The sequence below is a fragment of the Pempheris klunzingeri genome, chromosome 4 (genome assembly GCF_042242105.1).
Source record: "Pempheris klunzingeri isolate RE-2024b chromosome 4, fPemKlu1.hap1, whole genome shotgun sequence".
In the NCBI taxonomy this organism is placed as follows: domain Eukaryota; kingdom Metazoa; phylum Chordata; class Actinopteri; order Acropomatiformes; family Pempheridae; genus Pempheris; species Pempheris klunzingeri.
This window is the reverse complement of record NC_092015.1, coordinates 19,108,746-19,129,496: the sequence shown is the minus strand read 5'-3', so window position 1 is coordinate 19,129,496 and position 20,751 is coordinate 19,108,746. Positions and strand designations below refer to the sequence as shown.

Sequence of the window (20,751 nt, the reverse complement as noted above, 5' to 3'; positions counted from 1 at the left end):
TGACCTGGCCCCTCGTTATATCAGACATAGTTCAGATCAGTGGGTAGTGGACTTCTTGTAACTCCCAGAGCCCGACTGGTGACTAAGCAAAGGGCAACCAAGCTTTTGTAGTCAAACTCTGGAGTGACTTTCCTGCTGAGATTAGATTAGCTAAATCTATCAATTTGTAATTTCTTCCTAAACATTTTTATATGAAAAAACTTTTATCTCTGTGTCAATTTAATGAATTTGTCATTTTATTTATCTATAATTAATAAGGTTTTTGTAAAGCTCTTTAAAGTTGATTATTATTGGTCAGTGACTAGCACAGAATCAGTGGGCACAGAATGAACTGCAGAAGCATGTGATTGCTGTGTACATTGATACCATAGACTATAAATAAGAAGTGGATGTAGCCACTGTGACGTCACCCATCGGTTTGTGAATTGCTGTTTTGAAGCCTCGAGTCTCTCTTAATGGGTGTCGGCATCTTAATTTCATGGCCGTCGCCATCTTGGCTTTTCAGAGCCAGAAGTGACGTTCGACTTTCTGATTGGTTAGTCACAATGTAGTCCCTCTCTAAAGCGTACCTTGCTTTATCGTCTATTTTCCCCTAAATGGGCCCATAATTTACTGAACGAACATCACGCTGTGTTGAAGAAGACTTGGACCTAGAGTCTGAAACCATTCACTCATTAGGAAAGTGTTTACTGAGATTATAAATCAAGTGAGAAGTAGGGCCGTTTTCTCAACGACGCCCCCTGAGTAATAAAGTTTGAATGACTTAATTATGTGTGAATGAATTAACATATAAGTCAAAAAGTATCAACATTTCAAATAAGAAGAAAAATAGCACCCATCTACAAACAAAATTTTACATATGACAATTTTATCTAATCTAATTGTGCAAAGTGCAAAAAAAAAATCACCTATTTCAGGAATATCGCAATCCCACAAAGGTATCAAGGATCTCTATACAAAGAATATGCAGTCATATTGGCACTATAAACGTCATTAATACCCCAAATCAGTCAAATCAGTCACATACATTTTAATCAACTTTTGTTGAGCGTAACATTAAGTCTCTGACGTAAGCCTCACATAATTTCCTTGTCTGTGACTTAAGAAATTTAAAATGTTGAACTACCATAACAAGACATCTAAGGGCTGAGGCCAAAGTACAGAAAATTGGATTTGCACTGTGAACGCTGACACACTAAGCGAAGCAGAAACTGTGGAACAATGTGGATTGTTTTTGTCACAATTAAAAGAATGGATACACACCCTCAAATGATGCTTGCTTGCCTGCCTACTGGCCATAGTTCACATCAGCCCAAGTTGTGGTAGGAAATCACTGACATCCATTGTTGTGAGCTGTGGCACCAGGCATGGCCGGAAGCAGCGTGGACGCGGGAAAAATAACGACAGACACTTAGTCCGCTTCGCCTTCAAAATAAAACACAAATGCACAAATTAAAAACAAGTCGTAACTTTCGACTGGGAGAAAATGCAAAAAAAAGTGCGCATGGCATAAGCTATACATTAAAATATTAGGAAACAACAAAACATTTCAGCAAAAAATGAAGAAGGTTAACTTAATCACTGACTTATACTCGACCTTTTTTCTGGTATAGTCTGTAACTGCATTTTGTGATTTACTTTTTTCTATAATGCAATTTTTGGCAGACACGCCCATGTAAATAATAAATCATCACAATTATAACCGTCAAGGCTTCCTTTAATTTGAAAGTTTAAATAACCGGAACCGGAATGACTCTGTGATGGCTAGCTTGACGCCGTTGGAGGAGTGTATGTGGGCGAAACACATCAGAGGAGTGTGTCTACTGCAGGAAAAGTTGTTTTCAGTGTCAGTCACACCGTGTGGCCATGTCAGTATGTTTAGTTTCCTTTTGACGGTGGAGAGGAAACGTTTCTATGATGGCGGTTACCGTGGCGCAGGCGCATCCGTGATGGAAACCAAAACTTAACCGCTGGGTAGCAAACTTTGAGCAAGGAGACTTTCCCCTGTTATCACTATAGAAACTAAGACACCACCATGGCGCACACTGCTGCTGTTTCGGTCTGGGCATTTGCTTTTAGTTTATGTCTTGGCGTGTCCGAGTGTTACTTTTCCATACCGCTGAGAATACACACAGGGAAGTTCAATGTCTCCTCCGATGTGGACTTGACTCCTCTTCGGCGGGTCGTGTTAATGTCTGATGGAAACGGCCTCTCGTTGGCCTCCGACCCAACCGGCACAGTGAACTTTCTGGACATGGTGAATAACTTAGAAGGGGACTCTGGAAGAGGCTACTACATAGAAATGTCCCTCGGTACTCCTGGTCAAAAGGTAATGCGGTGTTACGCTGTGAATGTGTGATAAGTGTGTTGTTTTTTTTTGGTCTGACATCCGTCTCATTTGTGCAGGTTTACCCTTTAAGTGTTTAAGCTTTAGAATGAAACCAAATACAGGTTTCTCCTTCCCTTCGTTTTTCTGCTGTCCTTTTAAGCCGTCGGACTTTCACAGGATCATGTGCTACATTCAGTCTCTGATGGAGGGTCTGGTGTGTGAACAGGGGCTGGTCCGTCCACCATGTGATCCACTGAAGGGGGCTCTGTGTGTGTGTGTGTGTGTGTGTGTGTGTGTGTGTGTGTGTGTGTGTGTGTGTGTGTGTGTGTGTGTGTGTGTGTGTGTGTGTGAATCAGCTGGGTGTGTTTGTCTCACCTCAGGGCATTGGCTACCTATCTATGCAAGAGCGGATATTTTAATATACTTAACAGTTTGATATGACACCAACAGCAGATTTGGGTCATGGGAAGATTTTTTTAATTTTTTTTTTACCATCACTATTCCTATAAAACAGAGTCAGCTGTTTATTTCCAGGCCCGTCTGGGTGCATCATGGCAGGATAGTATCATGGCTGTGGGGTGCAGCAGCTGGCTCAACCCCTCACAGCCTCGGGGGGCTGTAGGTATACAAAAACCCTGCTCACATGCACTCACATGATGCTGCCTGTGAGGACCACTGCTTCTTATCAGGCAGCTGATGGGGATTATGAGGCTCCCAGGGAGCAAAGAGCAGCCACTGACTTGTACAAAACAGCTCTAGTCCTGCTTATTTTGTTATGGTGGCACAGAAATATGGCTATGGTTTTTTTTTTTTTGTCATCACTTTATACTGCTCCTTATGTAAAGTGCCTAGCAAGATGATATTAATGATTAAGAGGGACTAAATGGTCCCAGAACAGTTGGCGGAGGGATTCTCCCGTCACTATTAAAAATACATGACGCTTTAGGGCGTTGTGGGTTTAAGGCTACGCTTTGCCAAAGTGTTGTAAGTAGATGTGTTTAAAATGGAGCTTAAACTAAAGGTGAATTATCTCATTAGTGACCTGTTCTTCCCGGGCCTCTCAAGTTAAACAGATCAGAGCTTTTAAGGCTCTTGGGTGGCACAGCTCAGTTTCTCAGGATCAGAGGCTTATCGTTGCTGCCTGCCATGTCACTTCCCCGTGTCAACTTCTGAGAGGATAATGCTGCAACAGTTATCAAAGAACATTTCCCACACAACTTTACAACCAGTCCAAAGTTGTAAAATATATGTTTTAATATCTGCTGTTCTAATAGAGCCGTTTAAGGTGTTGCTCTGGTGGACATTCCCCCGAACATGTTTGTTCAGATGTTTTAATTCCTGTAGTCCTTCCTCAGACTGCATCAAGCACCAAGCACCAAGCACAGGTGTGGTTGCTTTATTAGTACTCAACAGTAAACAGACAGGTGAATAACTACAGATTCACAATGTTCTCACCTGTCTCTAATCCTCAGTAGATGATTAAAAATCATCAAAATGATTACTTACCGAACAAATTGCCTATTTTATCTCACAGGGAGCATACACTTAAAGTGTTTTAGAATGAGTCATGTAAGGAATTAATGTCTGTCCATAGCTATCAGGACCGAAATCTGTAGTTTTTTATATTCAATATACATCAGTATTTTGTTTGTGTGATACACTGACATGTCAAAATAAAAAGAACTGCTCTACACACAGCCTGAGGATGCTCAGAGGAGTAAGTTAAGTAAGTAAGTAAGTAAACATTGTTTTTTTTTTTTTTTGAACAAATATGACTTTAAATGTTGCACTCACGGATGGTACTTTTTAGGAAAATATGTTGCAATCTATGTGTGCATTGACTGCATCAAACTTTCTTTGATATATTAAAACAGAACAGACACCAGGGCTTCAGAACTGTGTGTTTCCTCGATGGCTTTGGCATGACCGGAGTTACAATGTATGGCGTAGATACTGGATATCCAGCCGTTATACTCCTGTGCTCTGGCATAGTACCAGTGAAACCTTTATGCAGGTTACTCATGCCAGCAGAGCTCAATCCACTTTGGTTCAGATTTGTTATGCGGTGCCAAAATGTCCTGTAACTCAATACCATTGAGTTACACTCTCAATACGAAATGATGATGTGATTACAGGGCTGTGGTGTTAAATGAGGCACTATTCAAATGAGCCACTAATTGCTGCATCTGTTAGCATATGGCACAGCCAGGCAGAGGTGTCGGCTTGAGAGCCTCACATCTGCTAATTGGTACAAACAGGTAGCAGATGCACGTTGCCGCCGTGGAGCCACTGCCAATTAAGCAGCGAACACTCAACTGCAGGCGACTGCATGCTGCCGCAGCAGCGGGAGGGGAAGATTTGCCCGAGGCTCAGCGGCCCAGCTAAGGGAGGATAGTGTGACTAGAAAAGATTGGCGGTGTGGGGGTAAGGAAATGCCCTTGCTCCCCCCCTCCCTCACCATGAGCTTCCAGTATTTTCCAATCTGGCCTGTTTGGCTGGTTCAGGCCTTGTGTGAATGGACTGATGCCATCTGCGAGGCAGCAGCAGGGTTTTAGATGGCACAGTCACAGTGCTGGGACCAGGGCCTGTCCAATGAGGAGGAAATGATAAGCCAACTGGGTCTTCCTGTGCCCGACTGAACTGTTTGATAACACATTGTTGATTTACAGTTACAGTCCCCCCCCCCCCGATTGTTTCATAATGACTTGAACAGAGCATAGCAGTGTTGGCTACAAGGAAATATTGATACTGTCGGTGTATGAGGAAGCTCTAGTTAGACACGGTGTACGTGCGGTAGGCTCGAGGGCTTGAGGAGCCAAGCATGAAGAAGTGGATTTCTTCTTGAAATTGCTGGAATTCTTTTGTTTGCCTGTCACACACTGAATATTCTAAATAAACTATTTCATGCTGATCTGGTCTGTCTAAGACAATGGCTGCCACAGAGCAGTGATGATAGATTGACTGTCGCAGTTACTGTTTGTGCCTGTGCAGCAGAGCATGCTCAGTGAACACTTAGTATTTTTATAGACTGTGTCATGTGACATTATTGAAGAGCCACTGTATAGGCCTCTTTGTTGTTGAGTCATCAGGTGGCTGTGGGGCATTAGGTTTATGACCCCATCATGGTGAGGAATGCTTGCTACTGAGTGTTAATATGGCCCCGGCTCAGTAGCGGAGGTGACTGGAGTCTTCTGGCTAATTAGTTCCAGCTCGTTGACTTGATGCCTGGAAGACAACATTATCTCAACTACTGTTAGCTGGTCCTCACCGTGCACACGACATGTACCAGGATGGCTGCATGGGTCATACAGTCATGTCAGTAGCTACAGGCTGTCATGTTTGACTCATAGATCACACATTAGAGAGCAATTATCTCAGAGGTGCACAGACACGTTTGCAGTGGCAAAGCTCTTCACGCCTCTTTGTGTCACCCTAGAATCTCTGGACAGGATTTTCTTGTACCTGGTCCACATTAATATGCATTTTCTGCTCATGCTGAGTTCCAAAACAACATATGATATCATTATATAGCTGTACAGTGCACGCTCCAGTTCAGTTTTGAGTAAAATGCTGGTGGTAATCAGGAATAAGAAGCCTGCAACAAAACACTGACCAAAAACAATCGCATCACACCAAACTTTATCCATTTATGGTATGTATGACACCCTGACTATATATTGGACAACAGGCATAGCAGTTGATCAAAGTAGGTCCTGATAAAATCCAATATGGATCTTTCAGTTGCAGGGAAAAAAAAACAGAAATAAACCAGATAAAAGTTTCTGTCATCTTTCTCAGTTTTTTGTTTCTGTGTTCTGTATCTTCTTGTGATTTCTATTCTCTATTTCCAGTTTATTCATTTACTGTAAGGAAATTTGTTGTTCTCGCTCAGCATCCTCCGCTCTTCTTCTGTTGTTTTTTTCCTCCTCATATTTATTGTTGCTAGTACAAACGGAAACTTAAAGTTGCCTTTTTAAAAGTTTAAAGTCCTCTCAAAAGTGTATCGCTCCGTTCCAGTTAGGGCGGGGTTGTCTTGTAGCAGGTAGCTGAAAAGGTTGCTAAAGAAAACTGTGCCTTGTGTGTTTCAGGTGAACATCCTGGTGGATACAGGCAGCAGTAACTTTGCCGTGGCTGCAGCTCCACACCCATTCATTACTCACTACTTCAACACTGAACTGTGAGTGGCTGTATAACCTGATACAGTACAAGATCCTGGAAATGTCATACCAATGCTGACTTTTAGTTTAGTCCTCGCTTCCTCACCTACGGTCTCCCATGACAGAGGCACTATTTATTGAATTAGAGATCATAGTTTTTCACAGAAAAAAATGAATATTCCTATTATGTCATTAGTTAATTGCATATTTTTTGCAATGTAATTATTTTTTTTGCCTTAAAACATTTAAAATTGGTGAATATCTTAAATTCATCTTTTGAGGTTGCCCCTTTATTACAGTCACAGTCATAATTTAAGTTTAACAGAATTTAGCTATTTATCTACCTCTCACAGGCCTGGTAACTTTTGGCTTCTTCCTCTGTCCAGCTCCAGTACCTATGAGTCAGTCGGCCGGACTGTGGCTGTCAGGTACACCCAGGGCAACTGGGAAGGTGAACTGGGCACTGACCGTGTCGCTATCCCCAAAGGCCCAAATGGGACCTTCATCATCAACATCGCGGCAATCCTATTATCTGACGGCTTCTTCCTTCCTGGGGTCAACTGGCAGGGCATCCTGGGACTAGCCTATCCCACACTGGCACGGGTGAGAGAGATGCTCTTAGAATTTGATTCTGATCTTAACTTTAGATTGTATGATTACTAGGAAAGGTTTAAATTCCTCTCTCACTGATTTTGTCAGTGTGACGTTAAGTGAAGCAACAGCAGATTCACATGCAATCATCTCTCTCTAGCTCTGATGCTTTAGGGCTCATACACTTAAAATGTGGCCCTGACGCTGGCAGTAAATCTCTGGAGAACAAGTATCAAATTCTAAGACTCAAAATAAATTCACCAGCCAGCTCAGGAATTAATTTTTTTTTTTACAAAAATGTGGACTATATCAATCAGTAGAAGAGAAATTAGTCATGCCTTTTCTCATCAAAGGGGAAAATACTAGATCTTGCCATTCCATCTTTCACCTTTTGATAAATGTGTATTAATTATTGTGAGATATATCATAAGATGGGTTGGTCATCCATTGCTGCAATGAATAAGGAGCAGTGAGCTGTATTTATAGTATACATAGTTAACCCTAAAGTTTATGGAAAGTTTAAACACATGCAAGACACAGACAAATGAGAACATTCTGTGCAGAAAATCCAGGATGCACGCAGGGTGAAAAAAATAAGTTACTTGATTATATCCGGTTTTATCAAGTTAATCAAGCAGCACTGAACAACTTTTCAAAACAAGATCTTATCTCACCGTAGTCATGGACATTTCACATGACAACAGAAAAGTAATATACAGCCACAGACACATTAATTGAAGTGGATGAAAGCCACATATGATTATGATCATGTGGTCTCTTTATTAGAAACCTATATATTCCATTATGGTGGAAAAAGCACATTCCTAAAGAGCTATGCTTACTTCAGTCAGTTTCATGCAGTTGCACGAACATGCTAAATATGTGTGACAGAGACACAGCGTCAGCTTCCTTTAGTGTGATAATTTGACATTGATTGGACAGTGACGTCAGCGTAAAAGCGGACACAATACATTCTTTCTGTGCTGATTACAGCAACTTTTGGGATCAAATGCCAGTGACTGAGGGTCAAATATGCTCGCACAGACACTCTGTAACGTAAAGGGTAACCTAACCCTAAACCCAAAAAGGTTATGTACTTGTACAAATTATGGTATTATGGTGTATTTTTCTTCTTACCCACCAAGCCTTGTAAATTGGTGTTAAACTTCCAAGTGTGAGGAAACCAAGTATTGTCTGTCTGTCTATTTGTTTTTCAGTTGAGTGTGTTTCCAGAATTCACTTGAAACATTTTCCCTCTCTGTGTCTTTTGTTTTCTTGACTCATACTTTGAGCTACAGGTTGTCTATACTGTGGCAAAGAGAAAGTTAATGAACACAATCATACAAACTAAGAGCTTAAAATGCAAATGTATTGACCAGAGTTAATCATTACATGTCTCCTGTGTCTCAAATAGCCTGACTCGTCTGTGGAGCCCTTCTTCAACTCTTTGGTGAAAGAGCTCGGAATTCCTGACATCTTTTCCCTCCAGATGTGCGGTGCTGGACTGTCAGCCAGCAGCGCTGCAGACCCAGCGGGAGGCAGTCTTGTGAGTAGTCAGGAGGGGCTGCCAGGGGAGGGGTTTAATCATCTGAACATATCAAATGTGTGTTTGTAAAGACTTTTGACCTAAACAGGGTCTTTGAACACGAAGTAGGAAAGAGTATCTTTGAGCTGCGCTCACAGAGGACTGGGATGTGGTTGTGCACAATTCTCAGAGAAAATACAATGCGTCACTTGGTGGATCAGACGTAGCAGCTGAGTGCGTTTTAGAAACATAATAGCTGGTATCCTCCTTCTCAATGTGGTTTCTCCATTGGAGGCCCAGTGTAGTTAGAGTGGAGCTAATTAAGCTAAGATAGTGTCCTGCTGAGAGCAGGTCTGTCACTGTTATACAAACAGCCTCAGTGCCTCGCTCACTGCATCTCCATCATGTGACCCACTGATGCAGACAGATGGATAAGATGGCAGGGTGCTTGTGTGTGCGTGTTTTATGTGCATATGTGTGTTTATATATCCTGCCAAAGTGTAGAGGGATAAACCTTGACCAGAGTGTAGTGTTGTTGGATATTCACTGAGTTGGTGTGATCACAGGTGACTGTAAAGACGTATTCGTGTTCCCTCCTCAGGTCATGGGAGGGGCTGAACCAACTCTGTATCGGGGGTCAGTATGGTACACCCCTATAATAGAGGAGTGGTACTACCAAGTGGAGGTTTTGAAGCTGGAGGTTGGTGACCAGAATCTGGACCTGGACTGCAGAGAGGTAACCTTATAACTGTGCAACATCATGCAAAGATGTTCATTAATGCCACTAAATGAAAGCTGTAAGTTTGAAGTAGAGAAGCAGTGCTGGTTGTACCAACATTCGTTGTTGATGACTGTATCAAGGTTGCAACATGGAAATGAAACCGAATTGGACTTAGCAGTGCTGCAAGGGAATCTGTTGAGTCTTGTGAAAGAGCTTCCTTATTTTATATTTATATATTTTTGTTTGCTCAAGGTCTTCCATAGGAGCCAACTTCACTTCTTTCTCCCTTTCTTTCAGTATAACATGGATAAAGCTATAGTTGACAGTGGGACGACACTTCTGCGTCTTCCTGTCAACGTCTTCAATGCGGTGGTAGAAGCCATCACACGCAGCTCTCTGGTACGCTGCCGTCTCTCCACAGACAATGATGAAACATGTTGTCAGAGCAAAGAGATGCAGGGGAGGATAGCGCACGCTCACTGTTCAAGGACGTAGTAGCTTTGAGAGGAGGGATCAGGAGTTTCTCTGCTACAAAATGTGCCCATTTATGTGCCCATGGTTTGTTTAGCCCCCCCCCCTTCATTCTACTTTACACACTTTTCACCTGATGTAACTGCACACAAACAGTACTCAAGGTTGATTTGAACCTGGAAGCAGCATTTTCAGTTAATGTATCCAGATCTTTGCAGATTAATCCCACGTGGGAAAATGAACGAGAACAGCAGAGCTTGTTTCGGTGCTATACTGACCTTCCATTCTTCTGTTTGTCTTTCTGTCTCCCTTTGTCTGTTTCTCTGTCTTTTTCCTCTTTGTTTCAGATCCAGGATTTTTCTTCGGGGTTCTGGGATGGCACCAAGCTTGCATGCTGGATGAAGGGAGAGACCCCCTGGAGATTTTTCCCCAAGCTGTCCATCTACCTGAGGGCCACGAACACCAGCCAGTCCTTCCGCATCACCATCCTGCCTCAGGTAAACATAAACAGAAAAACAAGTCACCTTCCCCTCACAGCTTCTCCATCAGCCTAAAAGACACACACACACCTATCGGTCCTCATTCTTCTGTCTTGCAGCTGTACATCCAGCCAATCACAGATGTGGACGGCACGCTAGACTGCTTCCGTTTCGGAGTGTCGTCGTCAGCTAATGGCCTGGTGATCGGCGCTACTGTTATGGAGGGCTTCTATGTGGTGTTCGACCGCGCCCAGCAGAGACTGGGCTTTGCCCTCAGCAGCTGTGCAGGTGGGGAAACATACAAGTCTTTTATTAAGACTGAAAGCAAATCATATCATGTGTCCAAACAGTGTTGGCTGATGTTAAAGGTCCCATATTATACAAAATGCTCTTTTTTTTTTAGTGTTTTTTTAACACAAACATATGTCTCTAAGTGTGTCTACAGACCACCAAATATGAGAAAAGACCATCCTCTCTCTTTTACTCCTGCTACAAACACGCAGTTTAAGATTTGGCTGCCTTTTATGATGTCATAAAGGGAACTCCTCCAGCAGGCTGACTGTCCTCGCCCACTGAAAACCTCCCTAATGCACCTTGCTGTCCGCCATTGTTTTTTTTCTCCATTCCAGCAAGATGTATATATTGAAGGGGAGAGCAAAGCTCGCAAATTGTTCTGTTCCTCTAAAATGGAGCGTTTAGCAGCAAGAAAACAGCTGCAGCAACCATGTCTGGTATGACAAAAATAATGTTTGTTGAACTCTTAAAGCATGTAAACAATATGGGACCTTTAACAAACGGACTCACTGTGTATCTTAAAACACTGGTTTGAATGGTAATCTGCAACAAGAAAAGAAGTATTTGTGCATGAAGGTCTATAGATTGTCCAGAACACTTAATATCATATCAATGCTGTCCAATATCAGTGTTAGCAAGCACTAACATGCAGTGATAATGAAGTAGAAATAATACCGTAACAATACAACATGTAGATGAAAGATGGATCCTTCTTTGTTGTTTAGAGCAGCAAATATTAAAGTGTAGGTGGAATCTCTTTTTGGTGTTGCTGATGATATTACAGAATAAAATTCAAGACATTTAACTTTTAACAGTGAAAGAAAAAGTCCAGTCCAGAAGTCTAAAGTGCCTTGATAATTTGATAACTCACGGGAAAGCAAAACGTAAGATGCAATGCACTTTTTAACAATACTTGCAGGTCCATTGACCAAGCCCTTGGAGATATCCTGCTCATTACCTAAACCGCAATGGTTAAACAGTGGTACTTCCCTTTAGTTCTGTGTAAACATGAGCTTGGGCAAGGCCTCACACTCCTATCTTAAGGTACAAAGATCACTTTTGTTCTGTATTAAGCAAACTGACTCGGAACAGATGTAGGCTGAAGGTTAAGGATGCAGGCTTGTGACGGTAGGGTTGCCAGCAGTAAATCCTGATCTAGACAGAGAAAACTTTCTTAGTTGACCTTGAGTAAAACAAATAACATCAAATTGCTTTAATGATGCTGCCAATCTAAGACAACTGTTGCTTGAAGAAGCCGACATCTAATAATACAGTTAACATTTGATATCTGGAAGAAGCATCTGTTCATTAGCACGTTGTTTTCAGCAGATTTATTTTAGCTTTTAATTGGTGTTGAGTAAACAATAAACCCTTTTTAAGTGTCATTTGGGCTCTTTTTGTGTTTCTTTGAGCTGGTATATTGATCTTTAAATGACCAGGCGCAACTCTCCTGTCTCTCCTTTCTCTGCAGTGAGCGGTGGAGCGGCTCTGTCAGAGATCGCAGGGCCCTTCTCAGCAGCGGATGTGGCAGCCGACTGCTCCAACGGGGCGCTGAAGGAGCCCATTCTGTGGGTGATCTCCTACTCCCTGATGGCGGTCTGCGCCTTGGTTCTCATCATCCTGTTGCTCCTGCTGGTCCTGCCCCTGCGGCGCAGAGACCGCTCTGGGGAGATAACCGATGAATCCTCACTGGTCCGCCACCGCATCAAGTGACTGAGGGGAAATGGACGGGCGGACAGGGTGAGCGGGCAGGGGGACAGCGAGCACAACCCACCCACAGCGGCGGAGAAAGGGGTTAGGCTCGGCCTGCACCGAACAGTGACACTCGGCTCTGAATGTCTGACTGTCTCTAGACTGCACTCATCAGGTTGCCCCATGGAGGTGGACACCGACCAATCAACTGCCTCTTGACGGGAAACCCCACCCTAAAAACATTTACTAAAAACATGAAAGTGATGTCTTGGTGATGGTTCCAATCTCTCTGCTCTCACTGATAATTGATCATATAGACATTGTGACACAGAGAAAGACATCCAGCATAGGAGGAATAAGAACAGGTGAAATTTCTTGACTGGCTGTAGCTTTAAATGTTCATGATGTCATGTAGCTATTAGTAATGGGTATGACTTAATTTTTCTCAATTGGAAAGACCTGTATTCTTTCAGTACTGCTGTCCCTGCCCACACCGACCACATTCCAGTGTAGCTCAACAGAGCGCTCAAACCAGGATCAGGCTTATTCTCCATCAGGCTGTCAAAAGGTTCTCTTGGAAACGTAGGACGTCGTTAACACAAACAGAAGGCTGAACCACAGTATTTAAAAACACTTTGTCACCAACGGTGGAATTTCTTCCTTATAGACAATCACGGGACAGCAAGTGGGGCAGACATGAAACAGCACATGATCAACAAACACTCGTTCAAGTTACTGATTTCATTTCTCTTTTCAACTCTGTATTATTATTAGTATTATTATTATTGATGATGATAATACAGCCTTAAAAATGTGCCTTACAGTGAATAATCTGCCACCCATTTTTACAGATTTAATAATCCCCATGATCAGTGAAGGACTGTTTCTAGTGCCTTCTTATATTTTGAAGTTTACCTCCAGTCTTCTATGGAGTGAAATTAATGTGTGTGCGTGTGTGTGTGTGTGTGTGCGCGCGTGTGTTGAAGTGAAGGGGAAAAGCTGCTCAACTATCACTGTTAACAGGAAGAATATTACTAGAGGTTACACATGTGTTTACAGTGCCTGTAGTGCCTTTAAATCTCACTGCGAATACAGATTTATACACAGTATTTTCAGTGTGAGACTTTGCTGACTTGCACTTTGTTTCTACAGTCAATCAAAAGTGTAATATAAATCTGAGGATCAGTATTCCTCAACCCGTGACGTAATCTGTTGTATTAATGTAATTTTACTAATTCTGTGAATGTCCAACCTTATATTTAAATCTCTTTGAATGTGATTGTTTTATTATTCCAAATCTTTGCTTTTTAGATGGTAGATGTTGAATGGTACATATTTATAATACACATTTTATACAAAACGCTTAATTACAAGCCAAAGGATTTTTGATGCTGACACATGAAACAGATGCTCCCTCGCAATAAAAAGTCAGTCTTACACATAGTCTGATACATTATTATACTATAGCGCATGAAACATGCTCCTCTGCTGCGACTGTGCTATCAATCAATCTGAAACGTGCGGTCTGTCCAGAGTATCGGCCCAATATGTCATCGCCTGCCCAGATTTAGAGTTGTCAAATTGAAGGTACACTTGAAACCTTTGAATGTTGTGTTTTCGTGAAGTGTATTTTTCTGTGCCAAAAATTGTACTTTTGCTGTAAACAAAAGAATGCGCGACCAAATCAAAGATGTAAATCATTTTAAATTAATAAATATTTCTTTTTGTGAAAGGTTAAGCAACCTTTGGGAGTCAGTGGGAAGAAGTTTGATGTGGTTTGTGAGTGACACCTTGTGTTGATGCATGGTACCTGCATCGACTGGCAAATATCACCATTAAACGGTAATGATATTTACAAAGACTAAAATAAAGACTTCATGCATTCTGCATACATAAAACAAAAAATATAATATAAAAAGATGATATGAAAACATTGTTCATTGGAGCTTATCACAAAACCAAAATCTGCTTCAATACTGATAGCGATTGAGTACACAATAAAGTAATATGTAGGAAATAAGTTATGTGGGAGACACATTAAAGTTTATCTCTGCTTCTAAAAAATTGTAAACACAAACATCTCAGATAGCTCATCTTTGGTCATCAGTCATCTTGATGCTTCTGTAAATAGAAAAACACAATTTGTCGGTAAAGATTAGCAAAAACTGCTGATTACTTTTTAATGACGATAGCTGCAACTAATTATCTAGTTTATCTTAATAAGCAGTTAATCTTAAATAATAAGGACAATATCATGTTTATCTTAATAAGAAAATCAGCCATGGCGTTTGCTCGGGAGTCCAAAGACCAATTACTGTCAACACTTGGATTACCTCTAGTTGTAGAATTACACATTTTAACAGGCATAAACAAGGTTAAGCGCACTCCATGCTGTAAAAACCGAGCTTGTATTATGTCTCTGCCGTATTATGTAGGTATTACTGTACATCCAGCGTGAGTCATGCAGTATTACTGAGAGCAGCAGACAGATAAACCTTCTTATTGCATGTGGTCCTCCAAGCAGATTAAATCAAATGCTACAAATGATCTGCACAGACACTACATGGAAATCCAGATTTAGCTTCATTAGTCATAAGTCCAATATTTCTTTGTAATATATTACAGAAAAAAAATAAATAAATATATATATATATATATATATATATACACACACATATATACACACACACACACAGTACTTAACAAATGTATTAGACCACCACCCAGTGTAAGGTGTTTGCCTCCGCTGCCCTAAATTAACAGTATTGCTGATCACCAAAATATTGTTTTAATTTCTGTAATGGTTAACCCACCAGTATGTTTAAGCTCTCAAAATGATGTATTTGAAATGATGTAAAAGGAATCTGGAGCAGTGGAACTGATGGACTGGACTTGAATCCTATCGAACAGATCTGGGATTTATTGAATTAAAAAATAGATCACACACAAATGTAATCCAAAGCAAGTCTCTGGGAACAGCTAGGAACTATTTGGAACTCAATAACAAAAGAGACAATCGAAAAGTCCATGAAAACAATCAGGGCCAAAGGAGGTCAAACAAAACATTAAGATTTTTGGTTAAAATATGTGAATAAGGACTATTTAGTTGTTCCAGTTTGTTATTTGCCTAATAAATAATAATACAATGTTTAATTTGAAACAAGTTTTTGACAGATTTCTAAAATATTTGTGTTTTCTCGTTTTTATGACAGGTGATCTGATAAATTTGTTAAGCACTGTATATATATTTGTTTTGTTTTTTACCTGTATCTGATGGTAGATCCAGTCCAGAAAATAGGTGACATTGCCGTAAACACCTGGTTTGTTCTTCTCAGCGCAGTGCTCCCCCCAAATACTGTCCCCTATGAGCCACCATACTCCATCCTTCAGGGACACCAGAGGGCCTCCGCTGTCAGTCTGAGGAAGAGTTCAGTGCAAACCAGGGCGATATTTTATTAACACTGGAGAAAGATTCCCACGTTGGAGATCAAAAGCTTTACAAAGATCTCAGTGTCTCCATGAAATTTAAACACTAAATGTTATTCATTCATTCGTCTGAAGGTCGATGATAGGAATTAAATAGAGAAAATTAAAGATCAGTGCTTTAACTTTACATTCATTGTTGACTCAACTGTATAAATGGTTTGTTGTAAGTCACAAAGTGGAACTGTGTGTTCAAAGCTGTTGTCATGTACAGAAAACAGTCCAGCTCTTGTTTGACTACGCCTTGAAGCAAATTCCATAAGGGCATGAAAACGCTATGAATTCTTTCACAACTATTTATATGTCACTGCTCCACTTCTGCAAGAAAAACTGAATTGTGGCGGATAATATCCCATTATAAAGAGTGTTTGTTGATGCTTATGTGAACACCAATTTGAGCACATTTCTCCATAAGATCACTTGGAGTTAGAGCTAATGCTTGAATTATGGCTGAGGGCAGTAGACCAGTGTGGCAGCAGTCACACTGCAACCACCTGGTACTCAAAACAGCAACTGCTACATGAGTGTGTGTCACTGGTTTGTCTTACGCGGCACACGTCGCCTGCTGCCTCCGTCTCCCTGGCACATAACATTCCCTGCGATATCCTGCCGTCGTAAGCGGTGGAGCTGTTGCAGGCTGCGGCGTCTATGAGAGAGACCCGAGCCTCCGTCAGGTACGGAGAGCCAGAGTCTGTAGAGCAGCAGGACAGCAAAGCAAGTAAAATAGAGTTAAAGCCACTGAGTGGCATCCAGTGTCAGCACACACACTCACACACACAACAGTCTTTAGACCCTGTAGCAGACAGCAATGACTGGCTTGTTCTTTAAATACGTCAAAGGCAAATCTCCAAACTTTTTATTTAATTTCTGATATCTTACATCCACAAAATGTCTCGTCATTCCATTCACAACACATAACCGCATGTAACCACAGCTGCCTCACCTCCATTTACCGTGTGTCTAAATCGTGTTATCCAGCCCTCCTGATCACCAGTGATGTTTAGACCAACATTTGGGAGGCACACAGGTCCAATATTACCGGAGGCTACTGAAGAAAACAATATGTCTGATGTTATAAGTCTACAAAAGGAAAAACTGTTTTGGAAGAGGTACTGATTCAACATGATGTGTTGTCTGACAGGTGTTTCTATTATTTTGTCCAGAGAAGGCTGAATAACAAAGACCTCTCTGTATGTTTGGAAAAACGTATTAATATGGGATTAACTTCTGCTCGTTTGATACATTTTTTTTTTCCAGCCGGTGTATGTACATCTGTCTGTAAGCACCTGTCATGTCCACGGGTTTAGAGAGCCTCATCAGAGCTATGTCATTCCTGCGAGGGAGACTGTTGTAGCCTTCATGCGCTATAATGCGGCTCACAGCGTAAGCAGGGTTAAATAGAGTGCCTAATGAATCCACTATCCCAGCATACACTGCCCAGTCTCCAGGGCTGGGGGCCCTGCGTGGGGAGACAGACAGCGGAGAGTAAATTCAGACTGGATCACACCACAGCAACAACTCTAAACAACGTGTGATGGAAAGGGGCCTCACCTGGCCACACAGTGTGCTGCTGTCACTACCCAGTAGGGGGAGATGATGGCTCCGCCACAGCGGTGGGAGCCCGCGACCTGCAAGCTGACCTGCCAGGGCCAGGCCCCCGGAGAAGCCAGCTGGCCTGCAGAGGCCCTGCTGGAGTTCACCCAATTCCCACAATCTGAGGACAAATCTGCTGTTACAGTGGATGCACTTCAAAGCCACGGGACTTTTAAAAGCAGGTACAAGAGGTGTCACAATTCTCTATAATCAATAAAGTTCAAATAAAGGCAGTGTAAAGAGAGTAGAGTGGTCATAAAGCAGTGATCTCTTATAATATAATATTGTCTTGTTGGAAATTGTACAGTAATGTGGACCGACTGGGCGACAAGATTCAAATAATTGGCAACTTCACACGTGTGACAAACAGAGGTGCACATCAAAACAGAGCCTGCATGAGCCTGGAAACTTATGAGGGAGACAACAAAGCACCAAGCTTTGCAAAAGCCTTTTTTGTCATTTCATGTTCGCATTTAATTTGGTCGGGGCACGAGAACACAACACAAAGGAGATCAAAAGCACGAGCAAAAGAGAGCCCTCAGTCCTGCATGCGACTGCACCAAAAACAGAGGCGAAATGTTCCAACACCTCTGCCTTAGATATTTATAGAATATGAAAATCAAAAACCTTCAAATGCGGCAAATTATCAACACAACTACAGAGTCAATGCCAAAGCCCACCCTCCAATTAGGCTGTATATCTATAACCCCATGACTGCAGAAGAGAAACTATAAATAGATAAACAGCCATGAAACATCTCTCATGTCCCCCCCGCTGTAGTTTTTAAAAGATGAAATACAGGAAGACTGTGTAATAACATACCAGTACAACGTAATGTCACTGCGCTGTTGTTGGGACAGGTGTTACTGCAGATGGCAAAGGAAGAGATGTGAGGTGGATTTGGGTTCATATCGATTCTGGATTAACAACTTTATGCTGGTATAACGGTTCACCGACCTGAGCACAAGCTGCTGCAGTATGGATGCCTCTGGCTTGAAGTCAGACTTCACTGTTAAGAATCCATCATCAGAATCGGCCTTTTGTCGGTCTGATTTAAAATACGTGTCCCTGTCGAACCACATCACGGTAAAACACAACTTCACTTGAGCACTTAAACTCCTTCGCATGCCAGAATATGGAGGAAACACAGTCTGAGACACAGGGGCCGTCTTACCTGCCGTATCCAAAGAGCTGACAGCTTGCTCTCCCCTGGTGGTCGGTCCAGCCGTGAGAACAGACGCTTCTCCACTTTTTACCCTGAGTCGAGTAGAACTGGAGCAGGAAAGTGGAGCCGAGCAGCCTCACTGAGCGAAGACGGCAAACGCAAACAATGATTTAACGTTTTGTCAGCGGAAAGTAGGTGAAGAGGGCAGCCAGACCGGACTCAGATATCAACAGCAATGTTCTCTGTGGTCCCTGAAGTAAGACGTTAAATCCTTTAAAAGGAGAGTGAAGACATGATCCCCAGTGCTCTTGATGTCATTTTTCACATCATTGCTATTAATATTATTTGCATTATACTAACACTAATAACAGCATTCAAATTAAATAACGAGGAAATAGTGAAAATTACATTGTGGTGTTCCTTTAAACTGTAGAAGATGTGCAGGTTGCAGGGTTTTCAGGTGTGTATAATTGTGTGCTTCGGCCCCCGGATGAGTCTGCTTACCACAGCTGGCTTCATCCTGGCCTGCAGGACAGTCCGTCACTCCGTCACACCACTGGGACTCCCACACACAGCTCCCATCACCACACTGCATCCCGTGCGCACAGGGCGAGGAGACTGTTGGACAAGATGAGATGAGGAGGAGAGGACTATGTGCACCCTATCGCGCGTGTGTGTGTGTGTGTGTGTGTGTGTTTAAGGTTCAGCTCACTTAAGTTTGGAGTAGCTCATGAGTTATTACAGTAATCAGTCGGGGATATATCTCACACTCACAGTAATAAGCGAGGAGGATTCCAGCCAGCAGCAGGAGGAGCAGCAGGCAGATCACAGCAGCCACCGTGAACTTAACACACCTCTGTTTTACACCTGGCAGGACCACACACACACACACACACACACACACACACACACACACACACACACACACACACACACACACACACACACACACACACACAGTGACCAGAAACCCATTTACACCAACTTACACACTTCTTTGGCCCCAATTTAATCATACACACTTTGTATTTCTAATCACACATATAGAATAATGGCTGTCCTCTCAAGAGGGGAATCAAAAGTATCTTTCGAGTTTATCACATCTATTCTGTATATCTGAATAATGATTTATTTGAATTGTCACTGTGATCTGTATTTCTAACATGTATTTCTAGAGATTGCCCACTTATGGACACCTAGCATGTCTCCAAGTAGTTAAGTTATGAATGCATTAACATTTTTTTGTTTCAACCAATGTCCAAATCAATATTCATTTTACATCTGGTACATCTACAGAAAACAGAGAAATATACACGCACATCAGCTATAATTTGCAAGTAAGTAATCTTTCTCTGAGGAAATTTAAAGCCAGCACAAAGTTTATCTACAGTTATCTTACAGTATGAGGTGCTAAGTGAGAGAAAGGGAGGCCGAGCTACCTTTATGTTTGGGAGTGGGGTGGCTGATCTCAGGTGGGGGTTTCGGGGCCACGTGATGAACGTACTGAGGCTTAACATCTGATCGGCTGGGTGGAGGTAGTGTCCTTTTGTCATGCTCAGTAATGAAAGAAGGACCTGAGTCCAGATACTGTCAGTAAAGCATAAGTGATGAGAATAAAGCTTCCATACTCTGGCTACTTGCAATGATAGCAATTAAGAAGTTTTTCTGGAGAAGACAACCAGAAAGTACAGAAATGTACAAGTGAGATTTTAAATATATAATCAGAGAATTCATTCACTTGTACTTTATTTACTTTAAAATTAGATTTCCAATTCTGGTATTATTATAGTGTGAACAGGAGTTACCACATATCTCTATATTAAGTAGTCTTTCAAAATGATATGAAAATAAAAATGAAAAATAAAATGTAAATGAAAACTTACCGGATTTGTGGTCATTTCCTGTTTATCCAACAATATCTTAAAATGTACTGATGGATGCAGAGAGAAAACTGTCCACCTGAGATAATTCAAACATCAATCTCGCATGCAAATAATCTAATAAATATCAATATCCACCTCAGGAGTAACTGAAGCTATAAGAGTTGTTTTTTTTTGTTACAGATAAGAAGAAATTCAGATCTCTAGCATTCCCTCTCACATCTGCCCTGTTGTGCTCTCTGCATCCCCTCAGCGCAGCGGCAAAGTAAAGAGTTTGTATGATCGTCTGAGTGGCCACTCCTCACACTTCATCGGCATCGGTTTAAAATTTCCTGAGCACACAACAAGCACAATAAGGACTGTTATCTCTA

At 41.8% G+C, this 20,751-nt stretch overlaps 2 protein-coding genes across 2 annotated transcripts; one reads left to right on the top strand and one right to left on the bottom strand.

Annotated features, from left to right (window-relative positions):
- Positions 1-1,773: 1,773 nt before the first annotated feature.
- On the top strand, positions 1,774-13,997 carry bace2 (beta-secretase 2). The gene is made up of 9 exons (XM_070829526.1): positions 1,774-2,329; positions 6,418-6,506; positions 6,873-7,089; positions 8,492-8,623; positions 9,204-9,338; positions 9,621-9,722; positions 10,142-10,291; positions 10,393-10,561; positions 12,039-13,997. The coding sequence occupies exons 1-9, from the start codon at positions 2,036-2,038 to the stop codon at positions 12,278-12,280; spliced, it is 1,530 nt and encodes a 509-aa protein (XP_070685627.1). The 5' UTR covers positions 1,774-2,035; the 3' UTR covers positions 12,281-13,997.
- Positions 13,998-14,272: 275 nt separating this feature from the next.
- LOC139200171 (transmembrane protease serine 2-like) lies at positions 14,273-20,398 on the bottom strand. The gene is made up of 13 exons (XM_070829408.1): positions 20,384-20,398; positions 19,940-20,087; positions 19,275-19,367; positions 19,005-19,118; positions 18,510-18,639; positions 18,293-18,403; positions 18,158-18,201; positions 17,294-17,456; positions 17,029-17,201; positions 16,686-16,787; positions 16,291-16,433; positions 15,524-15,676; positions 14,273-14,380 (listed from the first exon to the last, which is right to left on the bottom strand). Exons 1-13 carry the CDS (start codon positions 20,396-20,398, stop codon positions 14,363-14,365), a joined length of 1,407 nt encoding a protein of 468 aa, XP_070685509.1. The 3' UTR covers positions 14,273-14,362.
- Between the last annotated feature and the right edge of the window lie 353 nt (positions 20,399-20,751).